Source organism: Rhipicephalus microplus, unplaced genomic scaffold, assembly GCF_043290135.1.
Source record: "Rhipicephalus microplus isolate Deutch F79 unplaced genomic scaffold, USDA_Rmic scaffold_22, whole genome shotgun sequence".
Taxonomy (NCBI): Eukaryota; Metazoa; Arthropoda; class Arachnida; order Ixodida; family Ixodidae; genus Rhipicephalus; species Rhipicephalus microplus.
In genome coordinates this window covers 9290696-9308786 of record NW_027464595.1, presented here as the reverse complement: position 1 = coordinate 9308786, position 18091 = coordinate 9290696, and the positions used below count along the sequence as shown (strand labels likewise).

General features: G+C 46.9%; 1 protein-coding gene across 5 annotated transcripts; it reads right to left on the bottom strand.

Annotated features, from left to right (window-relative positions):
* Nucleotides 1-399: 399 nt before the first annotated feature.
* Nucleotides 400-1610, bottom strand: LOC142786312 (uncharacterized). 5 transcript variants are annotated; one of them, XM_075883934.1, is made up of 3 exons: nt 1288-1610; nt 544-645; nt 400-485 (listed from the first exon to the last, which is right to left on the bottom strand). In XM_075883934.1, the coding sequence occupies exons 1-2, from the start codon at nt 1555-1557 to the stop codon at nt 577-579; spliced, it is 339 nt and encodes a 112-aa protein (XP_075740049.1). In that variant the 5' UTR covers nt 1558-1610; the 3' UTR covers nt 400-485; nt 544-576. The 5 variants fall into 5 exon arrangements, with proteins under 5 accessions (XP_075740049.1, XP_075740051.1, XP_075740048.1 ...); XM_075883936.1 differs by having other exon boundaries at nt 544-630; XM_075883933.1 differs by having other exon boundaries at nt 406-645.
* Between the last annotated feature and the right edge of the window lie 16481 nt (nt 1611-18091).

The window sequence follows — 18091 nt, the reverse complement described above, 5'->3', positions numbered from 1 at the left end:
GCAAACGCAGCCCTTTCATGTCTAGATGCACTAGAATCAGTGTAAATAAATTATGTGTGGGATATGAAAACAAAAAACTCACCGTTCCTGTGTACTTCAAAAAAGGTCCAAGACAGCGCTGCTGCCGTCTCTGAGCAGCACGTTGCGTGGTGTGAGCATATGGCTCCCCCTTAGCTCTCCATCGTCATCCTCAGCTGGTGGCATGTCCACGACATACTCGTCCAAGGTCCAGTCGCCTGCATGCAACGCAATGTTGTGGAGAGCAAAGCAAGCATAGATGATTTGCGCTGCCCGATCGGGGTTGTAGAGCATCGTTCGATAGTGCTGCAAGCAGCGGAACTTGCTTTTCAACACGGCGATACACCTTTACACAACATTGTGCATGCATGCGTGCTCCTCGTTGTATCGGCCTTCGGAAGTGTTGCACGGTTGACTGCCAAGGACTGGAATTAGGAGCCATGGCTTGAGGGGATAGCCTGCGTCTCCTGCAATGTAAGCATAAAAGCTGAGTGCTCTGCCCAGATAGTACACATTAATACTTACCAAGCAGATATTCGCCAGGCTGCAGATGTGCAGCTAGGCGTGCACGCAGTGGGTTGTGTTCCCACACCCAGGAGTCGTGGCACGAATCTGGGAATCATGGGTCTATGACAATTATGCACAGCCATGCTTTGCACATCTGCGATGAGGAGCGATATAAAATAGTACTGCATTTATACTCAGAATAAATCCCTTTTTTCTACGCATATGTAGGAAACAATGCGTACTAGTACAGTCATTGGTACAAGGAGCTTCACTTCGAAGGAAACACAGGGTGTAGCACACCGAGGAGGGGGGAGGGTGGGGGCAACGACCCCACCTCTGCTGTACACATGGCTACGACTTCCACTGAATGATCGATAAGTGAAAAGCTACGCGTTGCTCTTGGGAAAGAACACTCGTAAATACCAAAGCCAGCTCGTGCAATTGTGATTGTAAGCACTTTCGTGTTGGAAATACTTCCCTGTCATGTATATACTTCTGCTACGTCTGCTGCCCATATTACCGATTACCTCTAAAATGCACAATTCAATTGCGTATGCATGCCAGTGCAAAAATGGCAACTGGCTCACGCACAAAACACTTGCCACTTATTATTACCGAGGCCTTGCGAGCCACCATCTAGCTCGCACCCAATTCCCTGCAGGTTCTTTTTCATTCGTTGCATTATTACTTTTTCCAGCTTTGGCGTCACAACTGAACAATTGCTCCGAAGGGTGAGTAATAAACGATCCTAACAGTACTTACGATCATGACGTTCAGGACATAATAGCCCCTTCTGGACATGAAGCTCGCCGTGTCGGTCAGTATCAATCCCTCTGGCTTGCGAATGGTGACCAACGTGCCATCGGCACACGCCAGCACCTCTGGGATGCAACCGCGTAGCACAAACTCCACCTTTGCCTCATCCTTAGCAGCTGTTGTCAGTAGGAAGTCCGCCACCCTTTTTCTAGCAGCCACGGTAATGATCGCCTCCGTCACCTCGTGGATGGTGTTGCTCACCGCCGGCTGAGACATGCCGATGTGTTCCTCGCGACCAATGCTCAGCTGGAAGCTACCGGTGGCGAAAAATCGCAACGCGCACACCTTTCTCTCTGTGGAAAGGCCACTGGCTCACTGGCATCCGATGATAGGGTCAAGTTCGTCGCACAAGCTACGCACTGTTCGTTTGGACAGACGAAAACATTGCCGGAACTTTTCTTCGCTGAACTCTTCAAATGCATCTTTTACCTCGCGTCGTCGCCTCTGCTCGGTTAAAGCTACCGCACAGGCAAGGCGAAGTACCGTGTCAGTGGGAAACGCCATGTTTTGTAAGTGCCCCGGTGCCGAAAAGTCGCGCATTTTTTTCATTTCAATCCAATCCAGGCCACCTTGCAGCCATTTCAATCCATCCGGTTGCTTTCGGACAGTCTCTCCGACCGTTCCTTCGCCTTTCTCCGAAAACCGAAAAAAAAGAGTCACGTGACACCCCAGTCCACGTCACTCATAACGTCACAGCATTCGTCACAGCTTGTATGGGCCAATCGCGTGCGACTCAATGAAAGAGACCGCCTTTGTCCGGATTTGGAACTTTTACATAATTGCGCCACAGGTCTTGCTTCGTGAGTTGCTCAAAGATCCGCCAGACGTCCATCACTCAACACAGGATCATCACGTACGAGGACGCACGCCCAATACACCAGCACCCCTACCGCGTGTCGGCTAAAGAACGTGAAGCGATACGTACGCAAGTTCGCGAGATGCTTGACGATGGCGTTATCGAACCATCCAACAGCCCGTGGTCATCTCCAGTCGTGCTTGTCAAAAAGAAGGATGGGTCGCTACGCTTCTGCGTCGATTACCGAAAGCTTAACAACGTGACCAAAAAGGATGTGTACCCGCTACCGCGTATCGACGATTCGCTGGATAGACTTCGTCGTGCCCGTTATTTCACTTCTCTCGATCTCAAAAGCGGGTACTGGCAAATCGAGGTAGATCAGCGAGACCGCGAAAAGACAGCCTTCGTGACTCCAGACGGCCTATACCAATTTCGTGTACTCCCTTTTGGCTTGTGTTCAGCGCCGGCAACTTTCCAGCGAATGATGGACACTGTCCTCACAGGGCTCAAGTGGCAGACTTGTCTTGTCTACCTTGATGATGTGGTGGTCTTCTCTGCCACGTTCGAGCAGCACCTACAGCGCCTGCGCAGCGTGCTGGAGGCTATCCGATCGGCGGACCTCACTCTAAAGCCACAGAACTATGAAGAACTGAAATTTCTTGGACATGTAGTTAGCGCTGAAGGAGTCCGGCCCGATCCAGACAAGCTTGCCGCTGTTGCCGAATTACCAGCTCCTGTCGATAAGAAAGCCGTCCGGCGCTTCCTTGGTTTGTGCGCCTACTATCGCCGGTTCATTCATGGCTTTGCACAGATAGCAGAACCTCTGACTCGTCTCACAAGGGACGACACGCCGTTTGTCTGGGAAAATGAGCAACAAGCAGCTTTTGATGAACTGCGACTGCGCATGCAATCAGCACCCGTTCTCGCTCATTTCGACGATGATGCTGACACGGAGGTTCATACTGACGCTAGTGACGTTGGGCTTGGTGCAGTGCTCGTGCAGCGTCAAAACGACATCGAAAGGGTGATAGCCTATGCCAGCCGCTCTCTATCCCGTGCCGAGGCGAATTATTCCACTACGGAGAAAGAGTGCCTCGCAGTCGTGTGGGCAATCACCAAGTTTCGCCCGTACCTTTATGGTCGTCCCTTCAAGGTAGTGACGGACCATCACGCGCTCTGTTGGTTGGCAAGCCTGCGTGACCCTTCAGGTCGGCTAGCACGGTGGAGTTTGCGGCTGCAGGAATTTGATGTCACCATCGTCCATAAGTCTGGCCGTAAGCATGAAGACGCTGACACACTGTCACGCGCACCCCTTCATGTCGTCAGTCAGGAAGCAGAGGAAGACGAAGGCTTCCTGGGCGCCGTTAGTGCATCAGACTTGAGCAAACGACAGCGGGATGATGCAGAGATTCGTCCGATTATGCGAGACGACGGCGTCTTCGCCTGCCACGACGAACCCACATCCGGTCATCTGGGCTACTCAAGGACACTTGCCAGAGTGAGCGAGAGGTACTATTGGCCAGGACTTTCGGCAAGCGTAAAGAAGTACGTAAAGAGCTGTCGGGAATGTCAGCGCCGAAAGCAACCATCTGTTAAGCCAGCTGGTTTGCTTCAGCCCATTGAAGCACCCTGCACGCCGTTCGACCAAGTCGGCATGGACATTCTCGGGCCATTTCCTATGTCTGTGGACAGCAACAAATGGGTGATCGTCGCGACCGACTATTTGACACGCTACGCTGAAACCCAGGCGATCGCACGAGCCACGGCTTCTGAGGTAGCACAATTTTTCATGCGCCACATCGTGTTACGACACGGTGCTCCTTCCAGTGTAATAACGGACAGAGGGACGGCATTCACGGCGCAGCTTACGGACGAGGTTTTCAAACTGAGCAACACCAGACACCGAAGGACAACTGCGTACCACCCGCAAACCAACGGACTTACTGAACGACTGAATAAGACCCTCGCAGACATGATCTCAATGTACATCGACGTACAGCACAAAACATGGGACCGGATCTTGCCTTACGTGACCTTCGCGTATAATACCGCCGTGCAAGAGACCACGCGATTTACGCCATTTCGGCTTCTCTACGGCCGCGAAGAGCAGACCATGCTGGACTCAATGCTACCGTGTCAGGACGAAGACGAGTTGGCAACAGACGCCGAAGAATTCGCAGAGCGTGCCGAGGAAGCCCGGCAGCTCGCGCGACTGCACATCGGCCAGCAACAGCAGGCAGACGCACGAAGCTATAATACCCGCCACAGAGAAGTGTTTTACAGCCCCGGAGATCAAGTTTGGGTGTGGACGCCCGTGCGCCGCCGTGACCTTAGTGAAAAGTTGCTGAGCCGGTACTTTGGCCCTTATAAAGTGTTACGTCGCGTCAGTGACGTGAACTACGAAGTGGTTCCGGACTCAACACCCCATGCACGGAGCAGGACACGGCTGAGACCGGATGTCGTTCATGTGTTGCGCATGAAGCCATTTATTGCGCGTTGTTCGTAACTTTTCCTTTACCGTACAGCGTTCTTTGTGTTTTTTGTTTATTTTGTGAACTTACTTTTTCGTTCATTGACGTTTCCTATGTTGGCACGCTCTTCAATTTTTACTTTCCCTTCATCCGAATTTCCATTTTTTTTCACGCGCCTATGTAGTAGCATCGCGGTGCTGCTATGTACTTTCCTTTCCTCTTTTTGGTACTTGTTTTTTTTTCTTTTTGGAAGGGGGGATAATGTCACCAGCACGTAGTTGGTTGACAGCAAGAGCGGCTTTAAATCTAGAGGAAAAAAGAAGATCACGTTCTTCTTTGCTCGAGAGTCAGCCACGACTGACGCATCGTCCTAGTGCTAGCTACCTTGTGGTTTAATAAATCCCCCAGTACTTGTGACTCATCGTGACATTATAAAGTGTGGAAGGAACATCACCAGTGTCAGAAAAACAGTGACAAGAAGGCTGGGGAAATGGACGTTCAGGCTGCCCTCATTTTCTTCAGAAGGTCACTTGAGCGGCCCAACCTGCGCTACGCCACGGTGCTTTGCGACGTGTGGGGGTGCTGACACCCCCTGTAAAGTTGTTTGCGCCGCGTGGCGCACGTGTCTCGCACAGAAGCCGTGATTCGGGGGTGACAACCGCCGGACGTTAGATGGAGTTGTGTTCGCGTTGAGTACCACTGTTAGTAGAGTGGTAGCGCCGGTGGTGACCCCTAGCGGAAGGCAGGCCTTGGTGGCAGGGGAGAGTTGAGGGAGCCTCTTCTGCGCGTGGCGGCTGTCGCGAACGGTTTGTCTAGCGTGGGTTCTCGGCGAGGGGGAACCCCGGGCCTCCGCGCCGGGGGGGGGGCACGTGGTAAGTCAAGCGTTGGCGACGCCGTCTTGGGTGTGTTAGCGTGTTTGTCGTTATTGTGTGTTTGTCATGTTTTCGAGTGTATGGAGATTGTGTGTAAGGATGTCTTAGTGGGCTGATTACTATTGATTTGGCGGACGATATCGTCGTTCAAAAGTAGTTAAATAAATGTATGTATATTGTTTGGTTTGTACCGACCGCGTCTGCGGTGTTCGTTCACTTCAAGAGCATGGCGAGGCGCTCGCTTCGTCGAGATCCCACAGACGGACACAGCCGCAGTTACCTTGCGTTACAAGAAGATAAGGTTTATGGGTATATCCCAGTGGAAGAAGAGGACTGCATTAATCATGTCCAAAAGTGTATGGGCACTGCTTTACGCAACTTGATTGCAAAACACAAAGGCCCTGGCCTTGAGAGTCTTGGGGAAAAGGGCCGCTTGACAGGAGACCTGATCTTCAAGCTCACCAATTCTTATGGGTGGGCTCTGAAGACACACAGTGGTGATGTTGATGCTATGCACACAGCAGTGATGGCCACTTATCATCACATCACGTCCAATGATGATGTGGCAAACCACACTCTGTGCCCACCCGGTCCAAATTCCTGGTGCAAACAAAATGCGGCAAAGGCCAAGGGGGAGCCCATTCCGAAACATCGTCGAAAGCTGCCTCCATATGTCTGCCAAGCCTTACTTCCCATTTATGAGCGCTTGTCAGACAGAAAGCTGTTGCAATGATGCTAGCGAGAGAAAACCCAAAATAACAATGAATGCCTGCATTCAATGATCTCAGCGCTGGCACCAAAAGAGCGACATGCTTCGCTATTCACGGTGGAGGCAGCCATGGCAGAAGCAGTGCTCATGCAGGCAATAAAAAAAGGCATCAGAAGACATTACGAAAGGGCTGAGCCTAAATTCCAGCTGGCAAAGCCACATCCGCATGACTGAAAAGGATCGAAGGCACACGGCAGCATCAATGAAGTGACAAGCAACGGAGAACATGCACCAGTCCCTGAAAAGCACCCCACAGGGACTCATAGTCAAAAAGACTACATTCCCCGTGCATACCGAGCGTTTTCAAGTGCAGTTATGTAAATGAATGAGTTTTGTTCATTTTTCTCAGTTTTCTGAAAACATGCTTTTTGGTGATTTTACTAGTTTGTAGGGTGGATATTTTGCAATATAGAACAGCCAGAGCAACAATTTTTACATTACCGTAGAGCCCAATCTGTGTATTACAAAGTGCTGAGAGCAGAATTTCGATTTGCTGCCCATACAAATTTATAATGGTATTAAATTTCTTTTTATATGATAGCCAAGACATGACTCCTCAACTTTCGTCATCTGCAAAATCACCAGTTTTTCTTTAATTTGAAATCTGCTTGCAGCATTGCACTTATTGTTGATTGCACTGTCTAGCTATGCAATAATACTTACTTTTTGATAAGCACTTTCTTTTCTATTCTCATCGAAAACAATAGAGTGACAGCACTGTGTATCTTCTAAATGAATTGACATACAATAAATTTTTTTAAATATTTGAAATCAACAGGAGAAACTACATAAGCACGTATATTTTCATCATGTTTGGTCCACAAATACAGATAATATCTCCACACACCATGTTTCCCCTTGAAGCAGCAAGAACATTCAGAGCAGACTTAGCCACATTCAAAGCACTTGCGAAGCTACGTTTGTTCAACGCTGCATTATTCAAACACCCTGCTAAATTGTACAATAGCCTCATTATTGTGACATAAGTTATTTGAACACTCCCAACGATTTCTCGCCATTGCCGTCATGTTCCGCGTCACTTCGGAATTTATAACATATCCCCACTCATCGTACGTTTGATCCGCGGGTAAAACTCCGCAAGCGGGGGTGACGAACGTGGTTGAAGCAGAGATCAAACGATGCGGCCCATCTCTGCCACGAGGGCACATGCGATAACATCCAATACCCCCACGCAGGAGGCCTGTAGTCAAAGTAGAAAGGAGACACTCCGCCCATCTTAGAGGAGTACGAAAAAAGTCGCAATGAATGCGATACAGCAAAATCTCGTTAATTCGAACCCCATTAATTCAGAATTTTGGTTAATTCGGCCATGGCGTCCGGTCCCGTTCAAAATGTACATTGTTCTATGACTGAAAAGTCTCATTCAATTGGTCAAATTCGGCCGCACTTCAGTTAATTCGAACGCACGACCGCGGTCGAGTCTCGACGGGGAAGCAGCAGCGGAATCTGTTGGCCAAATCGACAGCACACCTAAACAACTTTCGCATCAGATTGCGGCCTCTGAGATCCAAAACTTCCTCCATGGGTAGTACACCTTGGAGGCACCCCCCCCCCCCCGCTAAAAACACACACACACACATACACACACATGGTGGTTTAAACAACCAAAATACAAGGCAGTGCATCACTACTGTCATCAGTAACGAGCAATCCACGGATTTGCCTTTCCTTTTTTTTCTTGCGCTTCGAGCATGTTTGTATGACGGTTGAGTTGGGTTGCTCACCTCTAGTGTGCTTTAAGGGGGCGGACTGGTCTTAGACAATTTTTGTTTATTTTTTCAGTGATCTTGATCGAAATGCACAGTACTATGCAGTTTTTTCTGTTGATTTCAAATGTTTAATTAGTTTTTCTGTAACTTATCTTGTTCCTGAAATCACTTAAGTTGATCCCCTATTGTTTAAGGCTGCTATACAACAAAAAAGTGCTAATTAAAATGCTAGTGTAGATATTTCAACACAGACTAATGACTATAGAGTGATAGTATGCAAGACTTTTTGGTTTTTAGGCCTTTCTTGGTTAGTTTACAACAAAATGAACTATATCCATCTTCAAAAGCAGTTGAAAAAATATTACAATTTTGATGAGTAGTTAATTAAAAAGACTCGTGCTATAAATTCTGCTCCCGTACTTGCATTCTACACACATAGAGGTTTCGGTTGCAAGAAGAATTATTGTTATACCTGCCCTAGCTGCAGAGATATTGAGGCCTCAAAATTGAACAGCCGTAAATTTACTTCTCTGAGAAACATGGAAAGAATTGAAAACACACAGCTTCTTCAAAAAGCAACAATCATGGTGCGCATGTTTGCAATCCTCATAAAGGGGCTCATAAACTCATAGCAGAGCTGCTAACACAGGTGCCGGGAAATTATATAGAAGCTTCAAAGTCTGTTCCCCATTTTTTTGCAGGTTCTGCATGTTAACAGCACCAAGAATCTGGATAGTTGGAATGACATTACAAAAAAAATTACCACTTCCTGGTGTGTGAAAATTTGCAGCTAGATAAAAAAATACTTGCAGAAACCAAATGTGTCTATATAGAAAAATGAATTTTTTGTTACTCTTCAGTCCCAATGACCAGTCTGCCCTCTTAAATTATTTATCTGTAAGTGATCAGTGCGATCGACAGTTTTACTGTTTGCTGTTTTTTGAAAAGTTCGCCGGTTTTTATTTCGTTTTTATCACCGTGCATTCTTTTGTGTGTATGTGTGTGTGTGTTTGTGTTGTCTACTTCGTGCACGCGCACGTGACCACCGCGCAACGCCAGAATGGCTTCCCCTCCGTCTCCTGCGGCCCCAACCGCCCTAACTCCTGCAGCGAGAAGGGCTAAGTACAAAGCAAAAGATTTGGCTACAAAGGTGAAAATATTAAAGGCGTTGCAAGCGGGAGCATCTCGAAAAGAAGTGATGGAAAAGTTCAATGTGAAGAAAAGCACGCTGAGCACTTACATGAAGAACAAAGAGCAGATTATGCAAGCGTATGACGGGGACATGTTTGGCGACCAAAGGAAAAGGCTTCGAACGGCAGCGCGTCCCAAACTAGAAAAAGCGATGTTGCGCTGGATTGCCATTTCGCGCGATGCGCGTTTGGCCTTTTGCAGCCTGGCCCCCTCATCTGTGCACTAGCAGGGAAGTGCGTGGTGACCATAAACATTGACTCCTTCAGTGCGTCGGAAGGATGGTTCGACAGCTCCAAGAAGCGACATGGGCTGGTGTTCCGCAACGTGTGTGGTGAAAGAGGTGCAGTTGACAAAAGTGTTGTGCAGGACTGGTGATCTGCACTATCCGCGCGCCTTTCTACGTACGAGCCGAGCAACATTCTCAACGCTTATGAGACAGCGCTGTTTTATAAGGCTCCGCTTGACAAGACAATCGTGTTTAAGAGGGACTCGTGCATCGGTGGAAAATGAAGTAAAGAGCACGTGACAGTTCCTCTGGCTGCTAGCATGACCGGCACAGAGCAGCTGCCGCTGTTGTTGATCGGGAAGCGCGCGAAGCCAAGATGTTTTAAGAACATTAGGCAGCTGCTTGTCGACTACCGGTTCAACAGAAAGGCTTGGATGACTGCCGAATTTTTACAAGCTTGGCTGCGTCAGCTCGACCGCCACTCTGTGGCCAAGTCTCGGAAGGTGTTGTTCAAGCTAGACAGCTGTAGCGCGCACACAAAGGTGTCCGGCCTCGAAAGCATTGAACTGCTATTCCTGCCTCCGAACACAACGGCTTCCCTGCCGCCGATGGGACCAGGGAATCATACAGTTCGTGAAAAGCCGCTATTGATGGCAGGTACTCAAGCGGATGTTGCTCTGCATGGAGTCAAGCAAGCAATAAGAAGTAAGCATGCTAAGCACAATCCACATGCTGACATACCTGTGGAACAACACACCGCCTACAGTAGTCGCAAACTTCTTTAGGCATAGCGACTTCGTGCACGGCGCTGCTGATCCGGGTGGGGTGGCTGATGAGTAAACCGGCGAAGAGCAAGACGGCCGCTATGTGAGCATCATGCCAGCTGATGTGCCCCTTGGCGATTATTTCGCAATAGACAGCGATGTTGCCGTAGCTGGCACAGTGAACGACAGCGATATCGTCGCCGAAGTCTTGGACGGCGAAGGGGAACCAGCTGACGAGGACGCAAGTGATGCAGACGCGCGTCCACGCCACACAATGACGGAGGCGGCGCATGCGTTGGCCGTTTTGGAAGACATATGCATGCCTTCCTCGAACACTGTGTGCGGACTAAGCCACCTGCAAGAAATTTGCAAAATTGTGACTTCGTCACACATTGCGTCCGTGAAGCAAACCGCGATCACAAACGTTTTTTAAGAAATGTAAGCTTGATGGTGTAGGAGACATTTTTGAAGTATTTTGTTTGTACTCACAATAATTCGTACCTTCAGTCAATTTGGACATTCTCTCCGGTCTCGTGAAGTCCGAATTAACGGGGTTTTATTTTACTATAGCAACAAACTAAAATGTCGCTCGAAGAACGGTAAGCAGATCAAAACGTGCAGTGCCCTGCTCATGCAGAAATGATGCACATATTCATAAGTACAGATAAGTTCGACATAAAAAGTGTCACAGTTATTACTTCGCTGTGTCTGAAAAGTTCTATGTTTTCGCAAATGGGCAATGTGCAGCGAGCGAAGTGACCTTTGTGCACCCGATAACTACAACACAATCGTCCTGGTGAAAGTCCAAGGTGTGGGATTTTCCTCCACAGCGAGATGAGCGTGCGCTCATCTACCTCCCACCATAAACATCTACCTCCCACCCACCCCTCCTCCCAGATGGGCAACTTACGCATAGAAAATAAGCGTGTGCCACCGCGTCACAACGAGCAGGGCGCCGAGTGTGCCTTTTCTGCCATTTTGCCGATGACACTGAAAATACGCTGTTTCCCACGAGATCGGCACCGCAATGATAAGTGGTGTAAGGGTTGAGGGACATGTGCCTTCATGGCTCAGTGGCTAATGCCATGCGCTAAGGAGCGAAAGGTTGCACGTCCGCTTCCGCGCGCCAGAAAGTACTTTACTAAATTTTTTTGTTGCTTTTCTGTGACACACATATATATACAGGGCATGACGACGTTTTGGTGTTGTTTTGAGTGCGAATTCTTTTTTGTTTGGAGTCTTGCAGAATGGTTGAGACGGTATTGGCATTTTCCCATGAAGCAATGAGGTGCGCTAATTGGCTAGAGCAGCGCGTTCATATCTTGCGGGAGAAAGCACGCCCGTCATTGGTTGCTGCGCAGCAGTGGGGGTGGTCGCTTCCTTCGATGACGCTCGCTCGCCCCGTTGTTATTTGCCTCGGCCGGCGTCTTCTTCATCGCACTTTGCCTCTTGCACTCATATCAATTTCTTTTTCCACTAGTCCTGGGTTCTTCGTCTTAGTTGTTGCATGCGATGCCGGTAACGATGCCGAAGATGGTGGAGAGGTCCTTTGCATGGAGGCACACTATGCGGTTTGTACAACGTCGCGATGCCACTATTCTGCTGCGACTGCCGACTGCGTGGATGCTTGCAGCGGCGGAACAGTGCTTTCAGCAGTCCCCAGTCAAGAATACTACACATTGAGTAAGGCTGAAGCCCCGATTGCACTGAGTGCGTCAGAAATTGCGGGACTCAGTACGTGCTCCGAATCAGTGCTACAGTCGCCGACCAATTTTTCGGACTTCAAAAATTCGTACTTTTTAGATATTTCGTACTTCAAAAGTGCACCGTCAGGGTTCCCCAAGGGTTAATGCATTTTTACGCCCGATTTTTCGGACTAAATCGCTTGTTTCGGGCTGCACTACGAATCTGTAAGGACGCCGCCATGTTGGGTTTTTCAGCAGCTTGACTAAACTTAGTGGCTTAATTTTAAAATGGCTTTTCTGCCCCCAAGATTGGTAAACAAATGTCATATTTCAAGTTTCGGAAGCCGTGTCTGCTTTAGGAAACGCGGCACGGGACATTTTTTCGTCTTCGGTAAGCCATTGTGGTCAGCACTGTTGTCATCGCACCACACAGGGAGGAAGCGGAGCTACGCAGTGGCGAAGTGAATGTGCCTGCCACAATGACATTAGGGAGCTTTAAAATAGCGTGTCGCGAGCCCTTGCGGTGCGGTCGCTGACACTGTGCATTTGTCTTAACGCGAGTCACCATTTGCGGCCCGCCCGCAGAAAATCCGAAATAGCGTGCAGGGATAACAGCCCGCGAGGTCCGCAAAATGATGTCTGTAGCTTCCGTGCATTTGAGTTTACGGTCGAAGGGAAAGTCCCTAAATTTTTCCCTAGGGGGAGCAAACACTATTCTAAAGCTCATAATGCGTCCGCTATACCCGCAACACACGCAAACGTTATTGTAAAACTCCCTGCATAAAGACTTCGTTCATCGGGACGGTGACTATTTCTTGTGCAGAGCCCACAGACAAAGAAATTCTCTGCCAGGTTGTACCGCAGTCGGAGAGCCGTTCGGATAATGACGACGATGATCGCCCGCTGCTGTCGGCAGCGGAGATCGCCACCGCGATGACGCTATTGTCGAGCATTTACAGTGACGATGTCACCTTGGTACAAATACGGGTGAACCATGGACTTTTTTAAGCCTGCCTGATGGAATAAAGTTCATATTTTTGACAAAAACCAATTTCTCGGACTGTTAGATTTTTTGGACTTTTTTTCGGTCCCCCCCGTGCCCGAAAAATTGGTGGGCGACTGTATTGAGCATGACACCGAGTGTTTTCGAGATTGCCGGCCTAGCACTTCGACGCTTTACGCCTAAAAATAAATTACCAACGACACCAAAAGATGTAGATGAGGCGAAAGAAAAAAAGAGTGCATCCAAATACTTCTAGCTATTCTGTTGAAGCTTTCTGAAGAAAATGCAAGTGTCAAACTTTCTAGGCCCGCTTTCTCAGAATGAATTTTTTTTTGCTAGTTGTGGTGCTGAGGAAAGCTGAAACTCACAGACCGCTCATTAAATTTGTGTGCTTTGTTTATCCTGTTTCTGAATGACTTTTCCAGAGTACAAGCAGCTTCTTTGTCTGAAAATTGGTGTCGTTAATTTATAACATTTCAGTTTTGATGAACCTGGTAATTACTAGCTACACTGAATTCAATGTCACATGAATATTTATTGGGGAGAAAATTAAAAAAGAAACGGCTTTGTAGTATCCTAGGATATCTATCAAAAAACGACCACAATAAATTTTAGCTTCCTACTATGTCCTGAGCTTTCTCAATACTCTTCCTCAAGTACCCAGGTGAACAACCCAGTTAGACATCCATAAATCTGGAACTAAAGAACGCAGCTGCATGCAACTATTCAGTTCCGCTAGTTTTAGTGTAGCCAACATACCCTGAAAGTTTCATCCAGATATCTTGAAAAATAAAAAAGTACGGTCTGCAGAGCAGCCTTAAGTTGTTCCCGGAAACTTACACCAGCCTTAATTTTTCCAGCACCGTTACTTCCAACGTTTATTTATTTTCCAAACACTGCCGTAAAGTTATGAAAGAAAGACAGCTTCACTGGAATGGCGAAGCAATGAATGGGACAGCAACAAACTGTAAGGCTGGCAGCCAACTCTTCTAGATCTGATATCGCATAACTCTATAAAAATGCTCGTGTAAGAAAACACAGCCCTGCCAGGGAGTGATGCTCTCCTCGCAGTGTGCTTGCGTTGAGATCCCAGCATGCACAACGGTCCACGAGCCTCTCCCGCTGATGCCTGCCAGGATCGCACACGCATAGCGATCCCAACCATGCCCATGTGATTAAAGTCCACAGCTGCGCCTGGAGCGATCACAGTGTTCACGAAACCGAAACTATAGCCATTACAATCAAACTGAAAAGACCACGTTTCAGCCACGTTTCCGGGCACGGCGCTTGATGGCTTTCATACTTTGCGGCTAAATTCTGGTGCTGCAGTGCAGTAAGGCACTGATAGGCAAGTTTGGCACAGCAGGGGTGGCTTGGCGCAAGAAGGCACAGGTAAGCAAGTTTGGCACACCGTGGCGCAGCTGTTCCACCCGTGGTCACAAGACCAACCATGTGAGTTTTCTTATTGAGAAGTCCATATGAATAACCAGTCATATAATTTGCATGAAATCTGCGTTTAACACATATGAATGCCTTGTACACGAAAGTACATATGAAACTTCATATGCATTCAATATGTATCAAAATACACTTGAATGACAAATGACAATTTCCCTTTTTTATGCACTTTTCTTCGCACCGCAAGCTCGAGAACTAATTTACACTATAATAAAGTAATAAAGCCATATTATAACTTTCCCGATTTTATTTCATTATTTTTCGAGCTGCAAGGAATTTCTATTTCTCTAGCCATCGTTTCAAGCAAAACAACGCGGCCTAACCATACCTCGTTGGGCGGCAGCAGCGGAAGCACGAGGCAGCCTTCTTTGGTCTCGAATGCATCTGGCACGCCAAGCACCTCCTTAGAGAAGAACTTTTCAAAGATGGGCACGGTGCCCACTTCCTCAACTTCTGGGTTCGGAGGTGGTCTCGACAAGCCGTGGAGGTCGTGCAGCACTGAGGAGGAAGGCAAAAGCCACGCACACCAAACGTTGAGCGCACCACGCGTAATCATCGTCAGCCTGTTTTTATATCTAGCATCCCCTACAGACTGAAGGGCTCTCCCAATAATTTACAGGTCACCCTACTTTGTGCGAGCAGGTTCCATTTTACCCCCCACCCCCCCAAACCAAAGTGAAACAATAAATTGGTTTAGATTAATCAAGTGTTCTCTGGGAACTCTAATGCCAACCTTACCATCAATAAGTCTACTATTAGAGGAGAAAATCAAGGTCAAAGTACCATATCTAAATTTCCTGCTGTGTTCTGTGAGTGAATGCAGGTCAAGTCTCTTCTAAATAATAAAGAATTTACACTGAGGTCCCAAAAAAGTTGCACTGCCTAACCCGAGCGCCTCTCGTAGCAAGTTACTTATATGGTGAATATAAAAAGAGCCAACCAAACCAATAGCAAATGCCATTCATGAAATAAGTGTTTTTGGTATCGCCATGTCTTTGCACAAGATTTCACTGTTAATTAGTTCTCTCAAGGAGCGTGTGGAGCACACACTAATAATTCAATGGGACCTATACTGACTCAAACTTTTCATGCACAGATTTTGTTGCACTGATACAAATATAAGTTAAGCTTTTATGTAGATTGTACCCTTAAATTTCTGAAAGTTAATAATTAATGAAAACATATAAGGATCTGATTCTTATTGAAGTGGCAGCACAGATCTTGCTGTATTAAATGTCCCTGGATTCTATGTATGTTAAGCAGTTTTTATGGTGCTAGCTTTAGAAAAACAATAGTTATAAATCTTCCATTACCTTACTGGGGATGACTGAAGAAAAAAAATGTACTTCTCCAATTACACCCTCTCTAAACATTCAAAACCTTGAAAAATTACAGTTAACAAACTTTCGAGCTTTCCAAACACCCAGTGTTCACACAGCAAGAAATGTTAGTAACTGAGCGTTCAAGTGCCGTGAAAAGCCTGAGAAATGAAACAAAGAAAAAAATTCAGCGACCTACGCTCTGGCTGAAACGATGACCTAAGATGCGTGAAAAGTAGAGAGGCGAAACATCACTAGTGTGTGAATTCGGAAATAAAGAGTTCTAAATAATTTTTTTTATACAGACCCCTATGATAATTGTAAAGCTACCTTTCCTGCGATGCAGTAAGTTCAACTAGTCGCAGCTAGTCACTTCCGCAGTGTATTCACGTGAAGTTTCATTGTGCGACGACGCAGAAATTACAGACCTATTTTTCTAGATATAACCAGGCCTGAAAAGCATGCGCAACTATACTCGGGGACAACTTTCAGGGGCAGCACAGCCAAAGCTACGTGGGTGAAGCTTCTGCACATGTCTTATTATGCCAAGTAGTCCGTTTTCATGCAATTTCGGTTTCAGTTTCGCAAGCGCATCCAACATGCACTTTTTCGCATGACCACTATAAAAATATCTTACATTTTTGAGAGAGGAAATGAATAAAATGTTCATTTTTAAAGGCATAAAGCACGAATCTTCTTTGGTGCGTCGCGATTCCTTTCAGAAAAAGAAAGGTATGGCCGAGCAGGTTCTGGGCGATTGGAACAACGCAAAGCCATGACTTCATTTCCTGAATTGCAGTGCATACTTGGTCAGCATCATTGTTTTCCTTCTTTAGGAGACGCAAAAACATGCTGGAGAAGCTCATGATATTTTTTAAGGGATGCAAAGGCAGCGACGGGAAGCAGGGGTCATGATACCGATTGGTCATTAAGTGGGCGTCTAATGTTAGTAAATTCAAATTGGAACGCAATTTTTACTCGAAAAAGAACGCAGTTTTTTTTTCACAGTCAACAGGGTAATATACATTAACGCGTCTGTTACCCAGACATAGCGCTAGTAACGACTAGGTACCTCCGTAGACATAGTCGGGAGCGGTGTTACGGTACGCAATCTTCAGCGTTGTCGTATCAACAGTATTAGCCAGCTGAAACACTGACCACGTATGCAAAGCAATTTAGGAATAGGGTCATTGGTTTAACGTACAGTTTCCAAGTGCAATTTTTCTTCCAAGCAGCTGGTGTTGTTGAAGACTGGCAGGTCGCCAGTGTCACTTTTATGGCGGCTATAGCGATCCGAGTACAACTTTCGCTGATGATATCAATAGCACACAAATTTTTGGTGAGTGCATGTGCGGGAAACAAAATATTTTATGACGTACTACTGTCTACGTTTCTCCCTGCTCGATGAATACAGATCACCTAATGAACCCGCACTGATGCTCGTTCACAAGGTTCGATGTGAACTTGCTGCAACCGAGCAATGCCATATCTTGTTTACCGGGGCAGGGAAAAGTGAAACGGCACCAGAAAACAAGAAAACTAGAAATAGCAAAGAACAAAAAACCTACACGGGTGATGCTTTGTAATAATAATTCGAACAATCTTGTAATATTCACATCTCTTCTTTTTATAGTTTCCATTATGCTACGCAGCATACTAAAGTAAGCGTTCATGGACTACGAGCAGAAGCGTAGCAAGAAAAGGCGTGCTTGGGCTTCGTAGCCTTGGCTGTGCTGCCACAGAAAGTTGTCGCCGAGTGCAGGAGCTCAGCTCCGCTTGAGGCATGGCAGGTGCCGTAATTAGTTGAGACAGCGTGCAGTACAAGGAAGCGCACTTGCAGGTTAATAAAAAGAGTCTATTACTGGTTCTGTAAAGCAGCTTGCACTCTTAAAATAACACTGATGTGCGAAGTTTGCACCTCTTTATTCATTTAATTATTTATTTATTTGCAGTAAGTAGCTTACGACCCACTTATCGCAGCTGGCAACTTCGCTTGCGCGAGTGCGCGACGGTTATGAATTTAGAGATGTTAATGAATTTGGAGAGGTTACGAATTTAGAGGCGTTCCCAGATGGTACAAATTATAGAGCTTTCATCGTATTACTAGACACTTTTGCAAGGAAACCACGGTGATAACAGCGACGAGGACTAGCAAACGTCTTGAATGAACCGAAATGCAACATGATGGAACCATCAAACTACACTGGATTTGGATGCCGCCGCGTCAGGGTTGCCATTGCTCAGTGTTGCTCAGTCTACAATAATCGACTAGATTTGGCAATTTACACTTCTAATCGACAAGTATTGCAGAAATTGCCATTTATGCGCAGGCTGGTGCAGCCAATCAGACTGGCATATGATGGCACAATATGCGCCCAATTTCGACTCTTGAATGATGTTCAGCATTGCAAGGGAGTTCGCATCTCGCTCAGTCGCGTGGCATGCACTTTAAAATTAATTTTAGAC

Bases quoted from the DNA above. Each gene is read 5' to 3' on its own strand.
- LOC142786312 (XM_075883934.1), bottom strand. From the start codon at position 1,557: ATGTCTCAGCCGGCGGTGAGCAACACCATCCACGAGGTGACGGAGGCG. The intron at 646-1,287 runs GTAAGTACTGTT...TAATTGTCATAG, and splicing joins ATGTCCTGAACGTCATGATC to ACCCATGATTCCCAGATTCG.